Raw genomic sequence first — 19933 nt, 5'->3', positions numbered from 1 at the left:
GCTCTGAGAAGGGTGATTCTGAAAAGCAGGGCTCTTCAGGCTTCTTGGGAGCCAGGTTGGGGGAATCTAGACTTCCTCGGGAACCTAGACCTGTATCTCTGGCCAAGGGGCTGGGATGAGAGAGGTGAGAAGAGTTCATTGTGGTTCTGGGTGGCTGTTGGCCTAGTGGTTGGGGGAGTGGAGAGCCTGAGAAAGATCTGGGTGTGGGTGGGCTGCAGTGACATTGAACATGAAATGGTCAAGTTGATCCAACACATTAGGGTCCGCAGTGCCTAGGAGAGTTGTCCCCTTGAATATCAATGTGATTGTGAAAGAGGAAGCAGGAGGCCTGCTCATATAGGAGCAAAGATGGATACTAAAGTTCTGACCCTTCGCTGGGATGGAAGAGTTGATCTGCGAGAGACTCTTTGATTAGTTCATACTAATGTGACCCTGGGAGGGTGAGGATATGGGTGGACTAAAGACCCTACCCAGGCTGATACTGGTTGGAGAGTAGGAGGTATTAGGAAATAGCAAGAAGGTTCCTGGCCACTGTGAGTAGTATCCAAGAGCCTGCTTGATCCCCTGGTTAGAATCATAGTGAAAGTGAAATAGAGACCAGTGCTTTCCCAGAATGATTTCATTCGATCCTGTCCTTCCCAGAACCAGCTCCAGCAGTGAGGAGAGCATTGTCTCCCCTTGTGACTAGGTAAGTCCCTGGCCCCTCTTTTGGCCTCAGTTTCTCTGTCCCTATACGGAAGAGGTTAGGCTGGACTGAAAACTAGCATGTTAATGGTGATAAGAGCTTGGGTGTGGAAAGACTGTCCCTAGGTGACCGGCTTTGTTTCTAAGGCTGAAGAGCCTCTGCCACATGCCTGCCTTCCAGGAGCTACTGGCAGGGGCCTGGTAGTCCACTGCAAGTTAGACCTAGGGAGGGGCTGTGGGATCTACAGGAAGGAGGGGGCCACACGTGGCTGGGATCTAGGCCAGCCTCTGAGATGTGGAGAAGTAGTTACTCACCATTCTCATTCCTGCCTGCCCCCAAAGAGGAAGAGGTCATTGCACACATATATAGAGCCAGGCACTCCAGCTCCTGGCACATCATGACTGCCAGACAGAACTCAACACCAGGTAGGACCTGGGTCTGTGCATGGGGGCCAACGAGGGAGGGAGGGGGAGGGTGGGGGGTAGAGGGGTGGGAGGCTCTGAGGACAGAATGGAGCAGTTTGGTTGCCCCAAGCCTTAACTCCCAAGTGACTCCACTCCCACTGTACTGCTGTTTTCAGCCTCTGTCCAGACCTGTGGCTCTGGCTCCATTCCAACATCTCCCCGAGCTCCTTCCTTTTTTTTTTTTAATCCTTACCGGAGGATATTTTTTCCATTGCTTTTCAGAGAGAGTGGAGGAGGGGGAGAAACATCAATGTGAGAGAGACACATTGATTGGTTGCCTCCTACATGTGCCCCGACTTGGGCCGGGGATTGAGCCCAAAACAGAGGTACATGCCCTTGGCCCGGGACCCTTCAGTCTATGGGCCAACGCTGTAACCACTGAGCAAAATTGGCTAGAACCCTGTGCTCCTTTCAAAAAGGGCCAGGACATAGGCTCTGAGGGTCCTTCTGCCCCTCCAATTCCATAGGCAGAGCCCAGGAATCTCTGGGCCAGAGCTGTATCCAGGCAGCAACTCCCTCTTCAGCTAAGACCCAAGCCCGGGTCCTGAGCATTCCCAGGCAGTCCTGACAGCTGCTTATCCCTGTGACTGTACTTTCCCCAGACCCCAGCCCTTTGTGGTTCCTGTTCCTGTGTGCCCACATCGGCTCCCAGTTGGCGAGAGCTACACCCATACCTCAGACCATCACAGCTGCTACAGCCTCAGCTGGGATCACAAAGGACCACTCCTTCACCCACCCCTCAACACTCCCAAGAGCTAAGCAGTGCCCAGCATTGGAGATGATCTGGCTAGAAGTGGAAGTCGCACTAAGTAAGGAGCAATTTTGAAGAAAGCCCAGGAGGGCACAGTGTTTGGAGGGTAGGCTGTCAGCATGGGGTAAAAGGGTTGGGTTGACTCCTGAATATACCCCCCCTTCCCTTTTGCTATTAGCCCACCACCAACCTGGCCAGCTTGGCTGAGCACTGAGCATTCTCTGTGTCCCACCCAGCATCATGAGTATGGGCAGAGTGCCCTGCTCTCTATCGAATGGGACAGAGAATTCAGACAAGGAAAGGTGAGAGGATGCCCAGAGCCTGGACTGCAGTGTACTCAAGGCCCAGCCTCTACTCTTAGAGCCCACTCAGAGGAGCAGTGGCTAGCAGGGCTGCCTCCTTGGCTGGGGGTCCTAGAGTCACTGAAGCTGGGCACTAGAAAAGGTCATCCTGAATAAACAAGCTCTGGAGTAATCACCTGAACCAAGGACCTGTCCCCAGATTCCTTGCTCAGCCTCGGGCTTCCACTTTAACAGACTTTCCCACCTGGGTGGTGTGCTAAGCAGCACTCTAGGTTCCTGGGTCATGGGGACTGTGGCATTGGGCAGGGTGGGCTGGCCACAGGATGATGGGAGGGCCTGCTCTACAGAAGGGCTAAGGGCTGACAGCCGCTTGTGCCCCTAGATGGAACTCTCACTTTGTCCTGTACCGCCTGCAGCCGCTTCCACCACTTCAGCATTCTCTACTGGCTGGGCAATGGTTCCTTCATTGAGCATCTCCCAGGCCGGCTGTGGGAAGGCAGCACCAGGTGAGGGGCATGGTGGCGAGGCCCGCAGGAGGGAGGCCTCCTCCTGCAGTCCTCTCATGGCCCTTTCTTATCTGCTGCAGCCAGGAGCGCAGGGGCACCACCACTCAACTAAGGAAGGCCTTGGTGCTGGAGGAGCTGAGCCCCACCTTGCGCAGCACCAACTTTTCTTGTGTTTTCATGGATCCCGAGCACACTGTCCAGCGTCCCTTTGTCCTGGCCCATCTCTTGGTAAGGAACCTGAGAGGAGGATTCCAGGGCCGGGAGGAGCTCTGCTCCAGTGTGGGAGGAAAAAATGGGCTCCGCCCAGAGTAGTCTCTAGCTAATGACTACCATTCCCGCAAGTCCCCCCGGCCCAAGGTGGAAACTAAAAAGGACTTTGGACACAAGCAGAGGCGGCATGGCCTAGAGGAAAATGATGAGATATCCCTCCTCTCTTATCCCTGATCCTTGTCTGTTTTTACTTCTCCAGGCTGGGCTGAGGACAACCATGCCCCCCACTCAAGAAACCCTTCAGAGCGTCCCCTCTGCCTCATCATCCTGACAGGTGAACTCTGAAGCCTGGGTGAAATGCTATCTCTTCATTTAGGTCTAGGTTCTGTCAGCTCAGGCCACAATCTGCATCAACTTATATGTTATGTTTGTATAGGCATACCTTGTTTTATTGTGCTTTGCAGATAATGCATTTTTTGCAAATTGCAGGTTGTGGCAACCCTGTGTCGAGTAAGTCTAGTCACACTATTTTTCCAACAGCATTTGCTCACTTCATGTCACATTTTGGTAATTCTTTCAATATTTCAGACTTTTTCATCATCATTATATTTGTTATGATGATCTGTGATTAGTGATCTTTGATGTTACTATTGTAATTGTTTTGGGGTGCCATGAACCATGCCCCTATAAGGTGGTGAACTCAGTTGATAATTGTTTGTTCTGGCTGCTCTGCTGACCAGCTGTTTCCTGTCTCTCCCCCTCTCCTTGAGCCTCCCTATTCCCTGAGACACAGCAATAGTGGAATTAGGCCAGTTAATAACCTACAGTGGCCTCTAAGTGTTCTAGTGAAAGGAAGAGTTACCTGTCTCTCACTTTAAGTCAAAAGCTAGAAATGATCCAACTTAGTGAGGAATGCATCTTGAAAGCCCAGATAGGCTGCAAGCTAGGCCTGCCTCCCTCTTGTACCAAATAGCCAAATTGTGAATGCAAAGGAAAAGTTCTTGAAAGAAATTGAAAGTGCTACTCCACTGAATGCATTAAGAAGAAAGCGAAAGAACCTTATTGCTGATACAGAGAAAGTTTTGTGGTCTGGATAGGTGAAACCGACCACATTCCTTTAAGCCATAGCCTAATCCAGAGCAAGGCCCTAATTCTCTTCAATTCTATGAAGGCTGAGAGGTGAGGAGGCTGCAGAAGAAAAGTTGGAAGCTAGCAGAGGTTGGTTCATGAGGTTTAAGGAAAGAAGCTGTCCCCATAACATAAAAGGGCAAAGTGAAGCAGCCAGTGCTGATGTGGAAACTACAGCAAGTTATCCAGCAGATCTAGCTGAGGTAATTAATGAAGATTGTTACACTTAACAGATTTTCAACCTAAATAAAACAGCCAGAAGGGTTTCTATGGGAAGATGATGCCATCTAGGATTTTTACAGCTAGAGAGAAGTCAATACCTGGCTTCAAAGTCTCAAAGGAGCCCTGGCCAGTGTGGCTTAGTTGGTTGAGCATCATCCTATGCACCCAGAGGTTGCCAGTTCAATTCCTGGTCAGGGCATATGCCCAGATTGCAGGCTCAATCCCCAGTAGGGGGCATGCAGGAGGCAGCCGATTCATGCTTCTCTCTCCCTTCCTCTTTAAAAATCAATAAAAAACATGTATTTTAAAGTACAGGCTGACTTTCTTGTTAGGAGCTAATGCAGCTGCTGACTTTTAAGTTGAAGCCAATGCTCATTTACCCTTCTGAAAATCCTAGGGCCCTTAAGAACTGTACTAAATCTGTTCTGCCTGTGCTCTAGAAATGGAACAACAAAACCTGTATGATAGCACACCTGTTTACAATATGATTTACTGAATAATTAGCCCATTGTTGGGACCTACTGCCCAGGGGAAAAAAAAATCCTTTCAAATTAATGCTGCTCATTGACAAGCACCTGGTCACCCAAGAGCTCTGATGGAGATGTACGATGAGATTAATGTTGTTATCATGCTGCGAACAACATCTATTTTGCAATCTGGATCAAGGAATAATTTCAACTTTCAAATCCTAAGAAATACATTTCATAATGCGATAGTTGCCATAGTGATTCCTCTGATGGATCTGGGCAAAGTTAAAAGCATTCTAGAAAGGATTCCCCATTCTAGATGCCATTAAAAACATTAGCCCCCGGCCTGCGTGGCTCAGCAGTTGAGCATCTACCTAGGATCCAGAAGATCATGGTTTAATTCCCAGTCAGGGCACATGCCCGGGTTGCACTCCCAGTGAGGGGTGTGCAGGAGGCAGCTGATCAGTGACTCCCTCATCATTGATGTTTCTGTCTCCCTCTCCCTTCCTCTCTGAAATCAATAAAGATATATTTAAAATAAGAAAAAAAGAACATTAGTGATTCATGGGAATAGGTCAAAATATTACCATTAACGGGAGATTGGAAAAAGTTGTTTCCAACCCTCATGGATAACTTGGAGGGGATTCAAGACTCCAGTGGAGGAAGTAACTGCAGATGTGGTAGAAAAATAAGAAAATTAGAAGTGTAGCCTGAAGATGTGACTGAATTGCTATAATCTCATGATAAAACTTTAATAGATGAATTGCTTCTTGTGGATGAGCAAAGTGGTTTCTTGCAGAGTGTACTCCCAGTGAAGATGCTGTGAAGATTGTTGAAATGACAACAGATTTATTAGAGTATTACTTAGATGATAAAGCAGCAGCTGGGTTTGAGAGGACTGACCCCAACCCTGGCTAGCATGGCTCAGTTGGGATTGTCGTCCCACGCACCAAAGGGTGGCAGGTTTGATCCTATCAGGTCATGTGCGGGAGGCAACTGATGGATGTTTCTCTCCCTTCTCTCTAAAAATCAATTTAAAAAATAGAGGATTGACTCCAATTTTTTTTAAAATTTTTTTAATTTTAATTTTTTGGAGAGACAAACATTGATGGGAGAACAGAACATTCATTGATTGGCTGCCACCTGATTGCCCCCTACCAGGGATCAAGCCTGCAACCCAGGCATGTGTCCTGGCCGGAAATCGAACCAGCAACCTTTCGGGGCATGGGACTATGCCTAACCAAGCCACACTGGCCAGGGCTTGACTTCTATTTTGAAAGAAACTACTGTTGCATGCTACAGAGAAATCATTCGTGAAAGAGTCAATGTGGCAAACTTCAATTTCTTATATTAAGAAATTGCTAGAGCCACCCAACCTTCAGCAGCCACTACCCTTATTGAGGTAAGACCCTCTACGAGCAGAAAGATTACAAATCACTGAAAGCCCAGATGGTGTATAGCATTTTTTAGCTGTGACGTATTTTTTAATTTATATTGTTTTTTAGACATGCTATTGTACACTTAATAGGCTACAGTATAATTAATGTAAACTTAAGTTTTATATGCATCAGGAAACCAAAAAATTTGTAACTCGCTTTATTGCAATATTCACTTTATTGTAGTGGTCTGGAACTGAACCTATTAATGTCTAAGCTATGCCTGAATTTCCCCCTCCCCTTCAATCAGTTGCCCCAGGGAAGGGATATGGACAGAGGCTGCTTCTGATATACAGCTGTATCTTTGTCACACCCAGCAGGGCCCACAATAGCCATTCATAGATGATTTTTCAGTAGAGTCATGCTGACATCTCATTTAGGCCATTCTCCCATTCACAGAACTTGTCTCATTCTAGGAGGGACTGTGGGAAGAGGGATTCAGAGGACACAGTCCCTCAGAGGAGGATAGTCCATAATGCTTAACAAGCAGAGGCCAGAAATGGGAGAGTATGAGAAGATCCTCTGGCCCCAGAAAGGCCAGGAGAAGGGACTTAACACATTGGTTGCGGGTAGTTTTTATTGCACGCTCTACTACCAGTCAACGTAAAACGTATAAATATGTTTCCCGCATATAATGTGTTAAAAGAAGGCAGGTGGTCTGGAAGACTAAGCAGGAACAAAGGTATGCTCTGAAGAGCCCAGATTTCCCTTCTTTTCCCACACAGATCAGGCAGCTTAGCAGCCAAGGGAGAAAAATAGACTTTATTTACAAGTAATAACATTTAGAAAAGATCCATCCCTGGCCCTTAAAAACCTTCCCATCAATCCAAATCCCACCCCAGCACAAGTCTAGAGAAGGCAGGGTATGAGCTTGCCACTGAAGGTTGCCCCCCATCCTCCCCTACCCTGGTGGGCCTGGCTGTCCTGGAAAAGAGCATCCTCTGGGCAACTGAGGATAGATGGGTGGGAGCATCCGGGGGTGGGGTGCTCCCACTAGGTCAACGCCCAGTCCTGGACTTTAAGAGCAAGGGCCCCTTCTAGGCCTAGCCACCAGGAATAGCAGGGACCAGGGCCTGCTCCTCCAATGGTCCCTTCTAGATCCAGAGGCTGAAGAGGATTGGCTGGGCCCATTCAAAACCAGCCTCAAATCTTGTGATGGAGAATTGACTTTGCTTCGCAAAAACATCAGGAGGCAAGGTAGGGAGAGGACCTAGACTGTCCAGGCTCCAGGCCAACTCTGAAGTCACATCTGTTCACCTAGTGAAGGCTCTGGTAAAGGTCCAGGTACCAGGCCAAGGTGTGTCAGGCATCACTGTCTTCAGGGGTTTGGCCACACTGCTGGCCTGGAAGCTGAGAAGGCACTGAGGGGGACAGTAGGAGGAGCAAGCAAGGGCAGCATCAGGAACACAGGTGGGGCCACTCACTGGTACTGGTCCTTTAGTGCTTTGCCTGAAAGAGAAACAGTTACATGGCTGGATGAGACTTTGATGTTGGCCTGCACCAGCTGACTTACGAAGACCTCTTCCTGCTCCCATAGCCCCCTGACTAGTCTCCCTTCTGTGATGTGGGCCTGGACAGATCAACCTTCTGGTTATCAGTTGCTGGGTGTGTTAAGCAGCTCTGGATTTTCTCAGTAGGAATGGAGTTTTCTGTCTCCTCAATAAGCCACTGACCAAGACAAGGAGCACCTGCTTAGCCTCCAGCCTCCTAGCTTGGCCCTGTCCTGGAAGCTGCCCCATGCTTCCACGGTGCTTTCTGAGAATTGAACCCTCCCCCTTCCATCAGTGCCTCCACCTTGCCCTTGGCCCGAGGAGTGGCAGTGGCGGCAGCGATGGCAGCAGCAGTGGCAGCGCTGGCTGTGGTGGTGGCAATGCGAGGAGAGCGACGGGTTCCACTGCGGGTGTTGGGGGAGGCCTTGGACAGGGTTTTCTTTGAGGCTCCCCTCCGCAGAAGGCTATTCCCGAGCTTCTTGGGTGTGTTGAGGATGCTGAAGGTCATGGACTGGCGGCGGTCAGCCTGTGGGGAAGCGCTATCAAATGGAGCTCACTGCTGCTTTTCCAGGCCAACCTGCTGCTCTAGTGTCTCCCTTCAGCTCCCAACTAACCTGTTTACCAAGAGTTGGGGCTGCTTTCCTCTGGGCCTCCGCAGTGCTCTGTTTGCGCCCTTCATGTCGGTCCCGGGGAGTCATGGGGCGTGGGAAACAGCTGGTGGGCTTCTTAGACTAGGGGAAAAGGCCAGTTAGGCAGACATCAGCAAGAGGACTTCACATTCAAAGCCAGGTGTCTCAACTAAGTGGAACTTTTAAGTCAACTTATCCAAGCAGCAGCAGCCCCCACCCCACTCCCAAGAGCCAGAAGCCTGCCCTTTAATCCACTTTTCAAACTTGGTGAGCTGGCCCTGACCTGGCAGGCTGTTAGCTAGAATAAAACACAGGAGCCAATGTCACCTACCTCAGGGGTGCCAGGGCCCTGGTGGGGCTCTAAGGAAACCCGTTTGCGCTGCCGGGTAGTGATGCCAGTGCCCTCAGCTATCTGGGTTGGCTGCATGCTGGCTCGGCGCAGGGTCTCCTGGGGGTCACCGGTTTTCATCTCTTCGTCTGTGATGGTAGCCAGGCTCAAGGAAGGCTGCATAGGGTGGAGTGGTCAGTGGACTCAGGCTGTTTGGAGATGCAACAGGACTGCCCCAGACTTTCTTCACTGGCCTGGCACATGGGACAGCTGAAGCCTTATTGTAAAAGGACTCCCTACCTGTTGTCTTCCCCTGCACAATGGTCATAGGAGTTCCAAGCAGACCTTTCTACCTCCTGCCCACACACAGTGACCACCCCCGAGCTCCCTCCCTGCCAGCTGTTCTACTAGAAGTATCTAGTCACCCTCCTCAGGAGGCCAGAGACCTAGGCCTCCTGAGCTAGGTCAGCAAGCGGAACTGGGATGAAATGTTGAGAGAAGTGAGCCAGTGTGGGCCAGTCCTATGGAGGTGACCCCAGAGCTCACCCTGGACTCAAGGGGATAGCAGGTCTTCAGGTGCGGGGGGCAGACTCGATTGCGCTGCTGCAGCTCTGCAATGCGGTTCCAGTCATCCAGCTGCTCAGGCTCATCCTGGCAAGTGCCCATGTAGAAGCTGTTCCTTCCTGGGGTGGGCAGGGAAGTTGGGGCAAGTGGGAGTGGAAGGCCAGGAAGAATGAGGGTAGAGGCAGAAGGTTGCCCACTGTCCCTGTCATCTTGCCAGCCTTTGCTGCCACCATCCTGTCCACCTGTCCCATGGACTTCAAGCCCAGTAGCCCAGAGTCCTGCTCAAAGCTGCAGATACAGGAGCAGGGTTCACAGAAGCTAGCTCACTGCTCTCTCCCTGAAGAGGTCAAAAGAGGTCATATGCAGAGGCTATGACACCAAGAGAAACTACTCGAGGGCCAGGAATTGATACCTAAGGGGTCCCCAAAGGACAAGAGCCTCCAAAAAGAATCTGAGGGTAAAACACTGGCCAGCTTGGCCCTTTGGCAGACCCTTACCACCTGAGAAGGGCATGAAGGACTCCTGACAGCCTCTGAACTTCAGTAAAGTGCTGGAAATCGCACGCCCATTGTATGAGCATTTCTGATTCCCCCTTGCTGGACAGGCAAGGCCCTGAGGCTGCAGAAAGGCAGCTGGGAAGCTAGCATTCGGTTTTTCAAATGCTTGTCCTTTCCCTGTGCCAGGATCTGCTTCTAGTCTAATAATTTGGGTAGGGTTAGGGAACAGTCCCCTACCTGGAGGGGCGCCACTGGACACCCCGGCCTGGGAGCGGCGAGCAGAGCTGCGAGTAGTAGGCCGGTAGCCAGGCAGGCTGAGCAGAGCTGAGTTGCCATCATTGGGAGAGCTCAAGCGGGCTAGAGAATGGGTGGAGGAGGTGGCTCTCGGGCCGACCTGGGAAGCAGGGGCAGACTGCGTGCTATAGAAGGATGAGTTGGCACTGTCTGGCTCTTCCACATCTGACTTCTGGAAGAAAGGATGACTCTGTTGTGGTGGGGTGGAGTGGGCTCCCTGCCATTCTTTTTCCCCTCCTGAAGCCCCTCAGATCCTACAGCATTTGTTCTCAGACTGCTTTGCAGGGTTCTTACCTGGAAGTCTGCAAGAAATGGGCCTTGCTGCCAGAATCCCACATGGTACTGAGAGTATCAAGACTCTTTTCTACCCATTTTCCCACTGACTCTATTAACAGTGCTTTGAAGGAGGGAAGAAGGCAGGATGTATCAGACTATTTTAGTAGTGAGGTGCTAGGAAGTGGGAGAGCCAGAGCTGGAAGCCATGTCTCCTGAGCTCGTCAGGCTCATCCCATGGCCTTCATGTCCCCCAGCCCAAGCTTGCCAGGGTCCTGAACATGTTTTAGAGCTTCTCCAGCTTTTTAGTAGCAGGGGGCACCCTGCACACAGAGGTGTCCCCTGCTGCACCAAAGGCATCTCTCCTCCCTAACCTTATAATATGGAAACGGGCCAGAGCCCCCACGCCGGCAGGCAACCCACTGGCAGCCACAACACATCTCAGCTACCCAGGGGGTGTGCTGGGAGGCACTTCTCCATATTCTCTCCTTTCAGCTTCTACAGGGCCAGTGCTACACATGGAAAGGACGCCAGCCTTACAGTCAGCAGATAGGCATTCAATTACAGCCCTGTCCTTTGCTATAAACGAGGCCTAAGATCCTTCTCAGAATTTCAGCTTTTACTTCTGGAAGATATGGACTGGTGAGCCCTGCCTGCCTCTCCAGGCAGTTTTGAGGACCCAATGGAAAGATGCCCTTGAGAAGACATGAGCATTACTGTCCTGCAACCCCACTCCCAGTAGCCTGACCTTGGTCATGGTGATGTTGATGATTTGCGTAGTACGTCGACGAGCAGAGCGGGTCTTCCGGCCTGAGTCCAGGAAGACGTCCCCCAGGGAGTCCAGGCTGCTCTCCAGGGGCGGCTGACCCCGAGCAGGGATAGGGGTGAAGTAGAGACTTTCTAGGGATTCTACCTTGGGGGGCAGGTGCTGGGAGATGGGTGAAGCTGGCTCTCCAGGGATGCTGGTGCCATCTGGCTGGGTACGAGGCAGCTTGCTATAGGAAAGAAATCTGATGAGATGCCTTTCTTGGGGCTAGAAAGCATTTTGTCTGTACCTTTGCTCCAAAGTGATCAATTCCTACAATAATTATAAGCAGACCAGGTCAAGCACCGCATGTGCTGAGTTTTCAAAGGTATCAAGGAGAGCCCTTCACCTGGGCCCTCCCTTCACTTCATTCTCCATCTCTGGTGAGCCTACCCACACCCATGGCCCTCTGAACTCAATATTGGCAACTCCTAGATCCTCCTCTCAGGCCCATATGTCCACTGCCCCAGATATCTCTCTCGACACCCACTGCTACTCCACAATGAACATGTCCCAAACTAAGTCTGTCTATTCCTCCCCCTGTATCTCCTAAATCAGAGAATAGGAGTAGCCTCCACCCAGGCTGCCCAGCCATGAACATGGGCACAATCCTACCTCTTCCCTCTCCTACCAAACCCAGTCAGCAAGTCTCCTAACCACTCCCCACTCTGCTCTCACATCCTTCCCTGGTCTGCCATCTCCTCTCACCTAGACATCTGAGAGAGGCACCAGAGTGGTGACAAGCAAGGACTCAGCCAAGCTGCCTGGGTTCAAGCTCTGTCACTGTGGGACCTTGAGCAAGTGACTGCATAGCTATGCCCCAGTTTCATCTGTTAAATGAATTACTATTTTTAAAGAGTCTAACAGTGACATGTGTGTTATTAAATAAAAACAAATGTTTCCAGTCTCAGCTTCTACATTGGCTATATGGATAAGCTAAGATGCAAATCTGATCATGTACTCAATTTCAAACCCTTTATCAATGGGGAGTCCAGCTGGCTCCCCCAACTGCACTTTCCAGCCCAGCCAGGCTCTCTCTCGGCCTTTCCTCTCACTGTTCTCTGTCCACTGGGCACACATACCTACGGCTTCAATCAAGACGCAGAAAAAGAGTGATAGAAGAATAAAAAGGCTTCGTGGAGGCTAAGAATAAGCTTCCAGAGGGCAAAGGGACCACATCTTTTTTCTCTCACAGCCCCAGTGCCCAGGATACAGCCTAACCGTAATCTCTCAATGAACAAAGTGAGGGAAGAAGGGTGCCTTCTGACCTGGTAATCGTGAGTGGGGTTCCCTCACAGCTCAGATCCAGGCTGTCAATACTCAAGTCCAGCTGAGGCTTAGGCTGGGGCTCCCGGCTCTTTAAGGCATCAGTCGCCACCTGAAACTTGCCCAGGTCTCGAAGCTGCTGGTCAGCATGGGCAACCTGAGAAGCAGAAGGCCAGGGACAGTGAGAAGCCTAAGGCAGGGGTGGCTTAGGAGAGGAAGGCACAGGGATCCATTACGACGAGTGAGGGAGTCTGTACAGCCAGATACTTACCTGTGCCTCCAGGCTCCGCACCTGGGCAGTAAGGTGGCGGCAGGTCTGTTCAGTCTCCTTAGTCTTCAACCCAGCCTGCTGTAGCTCACGACCCAGCCGCTCGGCTTCGGCCCTCAGCTCCTTGTTTTCCTTCTGCAGCTGTTCCAGGCCCTGCAGCTGCTCCTGCAATTCTTGGTTCTGCTGCTTCTTGGCATCATAATGGGTCTTGGCTTTCTCCATCTGTGTGGGCAGATGGGTGGGTGGGGGGCAGGGATGGAGGGCAGGGGATGGCAGGAGGGAGGGCAGAGTGGGCCAGACTGTGCTGCTCACCTGCAGCTTATAGTGCTCAGCTGCCTGTTCTTTCTGGCTCAACTGGGCCTGCAACTCACTCAGCTGGGCCTGGAGGCGTTGTGCTTCTTGCTGGCTCTCCCCTCCCTGGGCCTGAAAAGCATGTGTTGTGGAATGCTGATCAGGGTGGCTGGTCTGACTGCTCCATCCAAATCCACAGATTTAACCTAGCTTCCTGGGCTCCATAGCATTTTCAGACTCCTGCATATTCTCTCAGGAAACGGAAAAATCCTTTTACCCCCACCCCCACCAACTCTAGCATACTGAAACACCACACTGCAGTCCACAGGAGCTTTCCCATCCAGCTCATGCCATTTCTAGCAGGGCTCTAACAGCCCTATCTTGTTTGAGATCAGGCACAAACTGTCCCATTCTCTCTCCATGAGTACACAATCAGTCTCCCCAAGGAGGAAGGGAACTGATCCTCTCACTCAGGTGCAGAGCATAGGGCTAGGAACTTGAGATGTGAGCACTCAGGGCATGTGAACTCATTTCTTCTCAAAGCAACTCTGGGAAGTAATTATATCTCCATTTCAGAGTTCAAGAAATTGAGCTCAGAGATTTAAGCAAATTGGCGGGGGTCACAGTGACTAAATAGCACAGTATGATCTGAACCTTAGTGCTCCTGACTCCAAAGCCCATGTGGGCTCATTTATGATGCTAGCACTGCCTCCCCCCCAGACCAGACTCCTTGGGAACAGGGCCTGTGTCTGATTCTCTGTCCACCTGCAAGGCCAGCAAGTGCTTAGTTTGTTGTAGACACTGGACAGGATCATCTGGCTTTACCTCTCCCTACAGCTCCTAGAACCAGGAAGGCCCCCAAAGGATTATAACAATGTTTATCACAATCATGGCATGGTGTGGAGCACATGGAAGTGGGCTGGGGAAACGAAGCTCTCAGCTCCCGCCAACTCCTGCAACCCACCAGGGCTTTAGCAAGTCCCAGGGCCACTGGTGCCCAATTCCTTTGCTCCTAGCTAAAAGCTGTGAAGCCTAGACTGCAAAAACACAAATATTAAACGAAAGGTGACATTGTTGAAAGCATGAATATTATATTCTTTATACTATTACATGTCATTAATACTCTAGCACTATCCAATAGAACTTTCTGCAATGATAGCATGTTCTGTATCTACCCTGTCCAACGTGGTAGCCACAAGCCACATGCAGTTGCTAAGCAGAGAAAATGTGGCTAGTGTGACTGAGGAACTGAACTTTTATAATTAATTATAATTAATTTAAATTTAAATAACTACATGTTGGTGCTATTGTAATGCACAGCAAAGGTCTGAGGGACAGAAGTGGCTCTGGTCTTCAGAGCTCCCAGAAGACACATGCAGGGAGTTCCTGAGCCACAGGCAGGTCTCCTAAGGCTGTCAGGCCCTCAGGGTACCCCTCCTCTACCACCATACCCACCATAGCCCGAGGGCTTAGAGAGCACCTTCCCGCCCCCATCTGTCCCACCTTCAGCTTCTGCTGCTGCACCTTGCTGGCTTGGTCATGGTCAGCTAGCTTCTTACTCAGTTCTTCCATCTGGAGCAGGGGAAGGAAGAGAAGGGAAGACTCAGAAGGCCTTCCTCTGGATGTCCAGGCAAATTACGCGTTTTTTTCAGACCAGTCCCCAACATTTTTAGAAAAACAAAGGCCCTTTCTCTGGCCTCCAATTAGGGAACTGTCTACTGCCCAGGCTGGTTGGTAGGACCTGTGTGAGGCAACCCAACACACAGGTGCTGCCAGAGCCACCTGCCCATGCTGACCTCCACCCCCAGCCTGCAGGCAGAGAATCGACTCTGGGGAGCTGACACCTTACCACCACCCTACTGCTGCTGCTGCCACTCCCAGCCCCAACCTTCCCGGGTTGGGGACAGGAATAGGGGACCTAGCCTGTAACTCTAGCAGACATACTCATTCAATACCCACCCCTTCTCCTCCCAGAAACTACCAAAGCAAAAGCCCACAGATGATCAGTCCTCTTCCCAATATCCACAGGCTGTTAGGGCTTGGTGCTGGCAGTTTGGTTAGTGTGCGGGAGCAGGCTGCTGTGAGACAGAGCAGGGGTAGCACATGTCCAAGCCCACCCAACTCCTACAGAGAGGAAGAGCAAGAGGAGGGAGGGATGAAGAGGAACATCACAGCCACAAGCACTCCTGGCTCCTCAGGCATTCCAGGAGCTCAAGCATGATCAGCAAAGGCAAGAGGCAAGGGCTCCATTGCTAACTGTTTGTCATCTTGGGCTCCTTGAAGGTTGATGGGAGGAGAGGAAGGCCCAATTCCTCTGCAGGCCTGAGGTGACTGGGTAGGAGGGCTGGCAGAGAAAGGATGCTCCCACTAAAAACCAGCTCGATAGCCTTCACATCTAGGGCAGCAGAGATCCTTGTGAGAGTGAGGCAGCCAGACCACGCCACTCCATCTGGTGGTGGCCCGTCTTGCTCCTCTCAACCTTGGCCTTACTGCTCACAGACATCTCTATTTCATGCTTGGGGTTAAAGCCCAAGGGGTCATCGCCCATTGGCAGGCATCCCGAGCTCACAGCCCTCCCTAACCTGTACGGGATGGCTTGCTTATCACCTTTATGGCTTCTGTGGAAAAGAAGGGAGCTGTGTTAAACGAGGCCACAGTCATTCTGCTAGTCCTCTTTACTGAGGACCCAAACTTAGAACGGGACTTGAAGGTTCAGGAATCCCAAGAATTGTCTGTGACTGGTTCAGGTATGAGGAAGATGAAGCCTACCCTACCACTTGTCCCTCACAGGCAGATGGTGGAAAGTGCAGAAGGTGGAGAGGCCGACCTGGGATGGGTGGGATGAGGCCTGAGAGGACCCAGCATTCCTGGGCAGCCTGGGCCTGGATTCGACGGCTTGACCCTGCCCCCTTCACAAACAGTTCACAACAGGAGCTGGCGGAGGCAAGCTGCAGCCGAGGTCATGCACCAAGACTGGTCACCGCTTAAGCAGCCAGCATTTAGCAAGGACCCCAGGCATTACCTGCTTAGTTTGCTCTCTCTGAAATACCTCTAGCTGTTCCACCTGTGCATGGGGGAGGAGCAATGGAGACAGAGTGAGATGGGGGCCAAAGAGGCACTGTTCCTGCTGTCAGGCTGATCTCACTGAGGCTCTTAAAGTCCCCCTCCTCCCCACCCCACAAGGAACCACACTTCTAGTGATGTTTAAAATGCCAATTTGGCTCGTTCCAGTCCCCAGTGGCTCTTAGGGCCTCCACTGCAGGTGCACCTCACAATGTGCCTCTAGAATGGGCAATGCCCTTCACTGACTCTCCAGAGATGGAGTCTTCAGGGAAGGGGAGGCTACTGATATTTTCTTTGGGACAATAGGGGGCAACAAGCTTGAAATCTGCCAGCCACCTCTCCTCTGCCACCCAGTGGGTGAGGGAGATAAGACACTGCAATAATGTGGGAGCTTGAGGCCCTGGGATGCAGGGGGAAAACTGTCCCATCTCTCAGGTCCAACCTTTGTAGGTGTTGTTGAGTTGGGTGCCTTACCTGGGCAGTTAGTTTCTGTCTCTCTTCCTGGAACCGCTGTCTCTCCTCCAGAACCTTGACCTTGGCACCCTCATACTTGGCAGTCATCACCTCCAGCTCCCGGGCAGTATTCTGCGCTTCCCGCTGCATCTCGGTCAGACGGGCCTCAGCGTCAGCACGCACAGCTGCCAGCTCTTGGTCATATTTCTCCCGGGCCTGGTCCAGCTCCACTTCCAGAAACTGCTGGCCAAGGTTGGCCTTCTCACCCAGGCCCCGGTTCTCCTCTGCCAGCAGGCCATGAGCCTCCTTCAGCCTGCTCAGCTGCTCTGCGTAGCTGGCCTTCTCTGCCCGCAGCTGCTGGGCTGCTCGCTCTTGCTCTGCCACCTTCTGTCGTAGGGGCATCAGCTCCCCAAGCTCTCGCTGGGCCCGCATCAGCTCTGCCCGCAGCCCACCAGCTGCCTGCTTGCTTTGCTCCAGCTCCTCACGATGGCGTTTCTCAGCAGCTACCTGCTCAGCCTGCAGCTGCTGGCACAGGTGCTTGGCAGGCAGCAGCTCACTCACCAGGGCCTGTGTGCTGGTGTGCTCTAACTGCAAGGTGGAGAGGGCTTGCTCCTTCTGGAAGAATTTCTCCTGCCATGCCTTTAATTCTTGTCCCAGTTCCTCTGCTCGCTCTGCATGTGAGGCCAGCTCCTGTCGAAGGCTCTCTGAAGCCACCCGCTGTTTCTCTGCCTCCTCCCGGAGAGTTTGGACCTCCTCCCGCAGAGCAGAGCTGCGTTCTGCGGCTCTGGCACTGTTGCTGGCTGTCTCTGCCTGGAGCAGGCGCAGCCTCTCCTCCAGCTTCTGGCTCTTCTCTGACTCAGCTACAATAAGCCGCTTCAACTCCTTGCTCTCACCCTCCTTCTCCAGGACCTGACGGTTTAGGATAGACACTTCCTCCTCTAAGCTGCTGATGAGGCTGTTTTTTCTCTCAGCCTCCTGCTGGCCACGGGCCACCTGGGCCTTCCACTCATCCTCAGCCTTGCCATGGTCTTGGGCCTTGGTGCGGAGGGTGGCCAGCTCCCTTTGTGCTGAGGCTAAAGTCTCCTGACTGCGCCCCAGCTCCTGGGCCTTCTCTTCTAACTGGCCCCGCAAAGTCTCCAGAGCACAGGCCCGCTCCGTCTGGGAGGCACGCTCAGACTCTAGGCTACGCTCCAGGCTAGAGGCCTTCTCCTGATGCTCACGGCACTGCTGCTCCAGCTTGCTCACCTCTGCCTGCAGAGCCTCCAGGTCAGGGCTTCTTCGCTTGGTCTTTCCAGTAGCCTCAGACTGGGCTCCTGACCCACAGGTGTCTTCTCCACTGGCCATCCCTAGAGACTGCTGGTGCTCCTCTTCCTTCTTGGACAGCTGTTTCTTCAGTTGCTCCACGGTTTGCTGAAGCTCCCCCAGCTCTGTTCTCTGGGCTGCCTCCTGCCCACGAAGCTTGGCCAGCTCCTGGTCCTTCCCTTCCTTTTCCCTCAGGGCATGGGCGAGTGCTTCTTGCAGGGTAGCAAACTCCACACGCTGCTCATTGAGGGCATTCTGCAACCGCATCTCAAGCTCTGCCTTGGCGGCCTTCTCCAGGACAAGATCAGCTTGGGCTCGGCCCCGCTCCTGGGTCAGCTGAGCCACCTCACGCTCCTGCTGCTCACGCTCCTCCTGTTGCTGCCCCTGGCTCTCCATCAGTGCAGCCCGCAGCCTCTCCAGCTCACTGCCCATTTGCTCTGCTTCACGCTCCATGGCCTGCAGTGCAGCCTGTGTGCTGCAGAACTGATGTCCCTGCTGCTCTTCTGGCCACTCTGATCCTCTGTCTGCTGCCCTTGGGGGCTCCTTGAGTAGCTCACAGGAAGTTGTTTCCTTCTGCTCACCGGCTTTGCGCACCAAGGCCTCCAGGCGGGCCACCTCCTTGCTGGCGGCAGCCATCTTCTCCTGCATAGCAGAGAGGTCATCTGCAAGTTTCTGGGCCCTTATCTCCTTCTCTTGGACCTGCTGGTGGGCTCTGGCCAGGCTGGCATGGAGCTGGGCTAGCTCACTCTGCTGCCGGCCTATCTGGAGCTCGCTGTGGGACTCTATCCCTGACACCTTCTCCTTTGCCTCCTGCAGCTCCTGGCGGGCCTTCTCACATTCCTCCTTCAGAGTCATCAGCTGTTCCTGGAACATGGCACCATACTGGGCCTCCTCTTGCTGGCTATCCTCGTACCGCTCACGCCAGGTGGCCACCTCCTTGGCAAGCTGCTCACACTCACTCTCAGCCTCACGCTGGGAGGCTATGGCCTCTGCCAGCTCCCGCCGCAGGGCTTCTGTCACAGCCTGATGGGCCTCCCCAAGCTGCTGTAATTGAGCCTCCAGCTCTTTGCGTCCAGCCTTCTCTTCTTCTAGCTCCTTTTGTTCCTGCTTATGTTGCTCTACCAGGCTCCGGGTCTCTGCCTCTAGTTTGGAGATACAACACTGCTGCTCTTCCAGGGTGACTGCAGCCCTGCGCTTCTCCTCTTCAAGGCCGCCCCTAGTGATCTTCAAGGACTCCTCAAGGGCCTGGACCTGCTCCTGGAGCTGGTTCTTCTCCTGGGCCACCCTTTCTCTCTCAGTTGCTTTTTGCAGCTCAGACCTCAGCTGGGCCTTTAATTCTGCTACCTGGGCCTGGGTCTCACACTGCTCCTGGCGGGCTGCCTCAATACAGGCATGAAGTTCCTCCACCTTTTGGCTCAGCTCTGCTTTCTCCTGCTGCGCCTGTGTCACTGAGATCTGGGCACTGTCCCGGGCTTCATTAGCAGCCTGAAGTTGCTGTTGCAGGACCTCTAGCTTCGCAGCCTTCTCTTTCTCCAGTGCCTCTACTTGCTGGAGGGCTGAATCCCTCTCTCTTAAGGAGGCCTCCCGCTCAGCAACAGTGGCCAGTTGCTGGGAGTAGTCTCGCCTGGTGGCCTCCAGCTCCTTGGTGGCCTTCTCCAGCTGCTGCTCCTTCTGCTTCAGGCTGGTGCTCAGTTGCTCCACCTGGTGGCGGAGGGTCTGGGAGGCCTGTTCTTGCTGCTGGAGGGTCTGTGCTAGCTGGGCCTGCTCCTTTTTGGCCTGCTGCTTCAAGCAAGCCAGTTCTTGGTCCTGCTGCTGGAGAGTAGCATTAAGAGTTGTTAGCTCAGAGGTCAGCGTGGCCACCTGAGCAGACAACTGGGCCTCCTGAGCCTGGGAGGCCTTCTCCAGCTCTTCCTTGGCCTGGCTGGCATTGGATAGGGAGTTCTGCAGCTCAGCAATTAGGCCAGCCAGATGCTGCTTTTCTTCTTCAAAGTGGCCCCGCTCAGCAAGCAGCTTGGCTTCCTGCTGGCCCTGCTCCGTCTCCAGTGCCTCCACCCTGGCTTGGAGCTGGGTGTTGTCTGCAGTAAGAGTGGCTGCCTCTTGCTTCAAGGTTTCCAGCTGGTGAGACAGAGACAAATTGGGATCAGCATGACTCTTGTCACCATAGCCCCTCTGGGAACTGAGAGTAGCCAGGAACCTGAATATGCTGAACATGGGCCCACACCAACCCCAGCAGACAACA

The 19933-nt window shown here is 52.6% G+C and overlaps 2 protein-coding genes across 6 annotated transcripts in view; one reads left to right on the top strand and one right to left on the bottom strand.

Moving 5' to 3' along the window:
- The first annotated feature begins 121 nt into the window (after positions 1–121).
- IL18BP (interleukin 18 binding protein) lies at positions 122–3521 on the top strand. Of its 2 annotated transcripts, XM_016218139.2 has the most exons (6): positions 122–688; positions 1027–1110; positions 1752–1958; positions 2585–2708; positions 2789–2936; positions 3178–3521. In XM_016218139.2, the coding sequence occupies exons 2-6, from the start codon at positions 1083–1085 to the stop codon at positions 3247–3249; spliced, it is 579 nt and encodes a 192-aa protein (XP_016073625.1). In that variant the 5' UTR covers positions 122–688; positions 1027–1082; the 3' UTR covers positions 3250–3521. The 2 variants fall into 2 exon arrangements, with proteins under 2 accessions (XP_016073625.1, XP_016073623.1); XM_016218137.2 differs by lacking the exon at positions 122–688 and having other exon boundaries at positions 812–1110.
- Positions 3522–6914: 3393 nt separating this feature from the next.
- Positions 6915–19933, bottom strand: part of NUMA1 (nuclear mitotic apparatus protein 1) — a 36501-nt gene continuing 23482 nt past the window's right edge. For 3 of the 4 annotated variants that reach the window (XM_016218132.2, XM_016218131.2, XM_016218133.2), the window contains exons 14-26: positions 16414–19809; positions 15899–15940; positions 14380–14448; positions 12898–13008; positions 12589–12807; positions 12320–12474; positions 10995–11241; positions 9917–10145; positions 9165–9301; positions 8622–8795; positions 8276–8392; positions 7966–8187; positions 6915–7620 (exon numbers count right to left, since the gene is read on the bottom strand). In XM_016218132.2, the coding sequence (XP_016073618.1) occupies positions 7609–7620; positions 7966–8187; positions 8276–8392; positions 8622–8795; positions 9165–9301; positions 9917–10145; positions 10995–11241; positions 12320–12474; positions 12589–12807; positions 12898–13008; positions 14380–14448; positions 15899–15940; positions 16414–19809 (5130 nt within the window). In that variant the 3' untranslated portion in view covers positions 6915–7608. The remainder of the gene's footprint in view (positions 7621–7965; positions 8188–8275; positions 8393–8621; positions 8796–9164; positions 9302–9916; positions 10146–10994; positions 11242–12319; positions 12475–12588; positions 12808–12897; positions 13009–14379; positions 14449–15898; positions 15941–16413; positions 19810–19933) is intronic. The other variant, XM_016218134.2, reaches the window with a different exon arrangement.

The sequence above is a fragment of the Miniopterus natalensis genome, chromosome 11 (assembly GCF_054644295.1).
Source record: "Miniopterus natalensis isolate mMinNat1 chromosome 11, mMinNat1.hap1, whole genome shotgun sequence".
Classification (NCBI taxonomy): domain Eukaryota; kingdom Metazoa; phylum Chordata; class Mammalia; order Chiroptera; family Miniopteridae; genus Miniopterus; species Miniopterus natalensis.
This window is presented reverse-complemented; position numbering and strand designations above follow the sequence as displayed.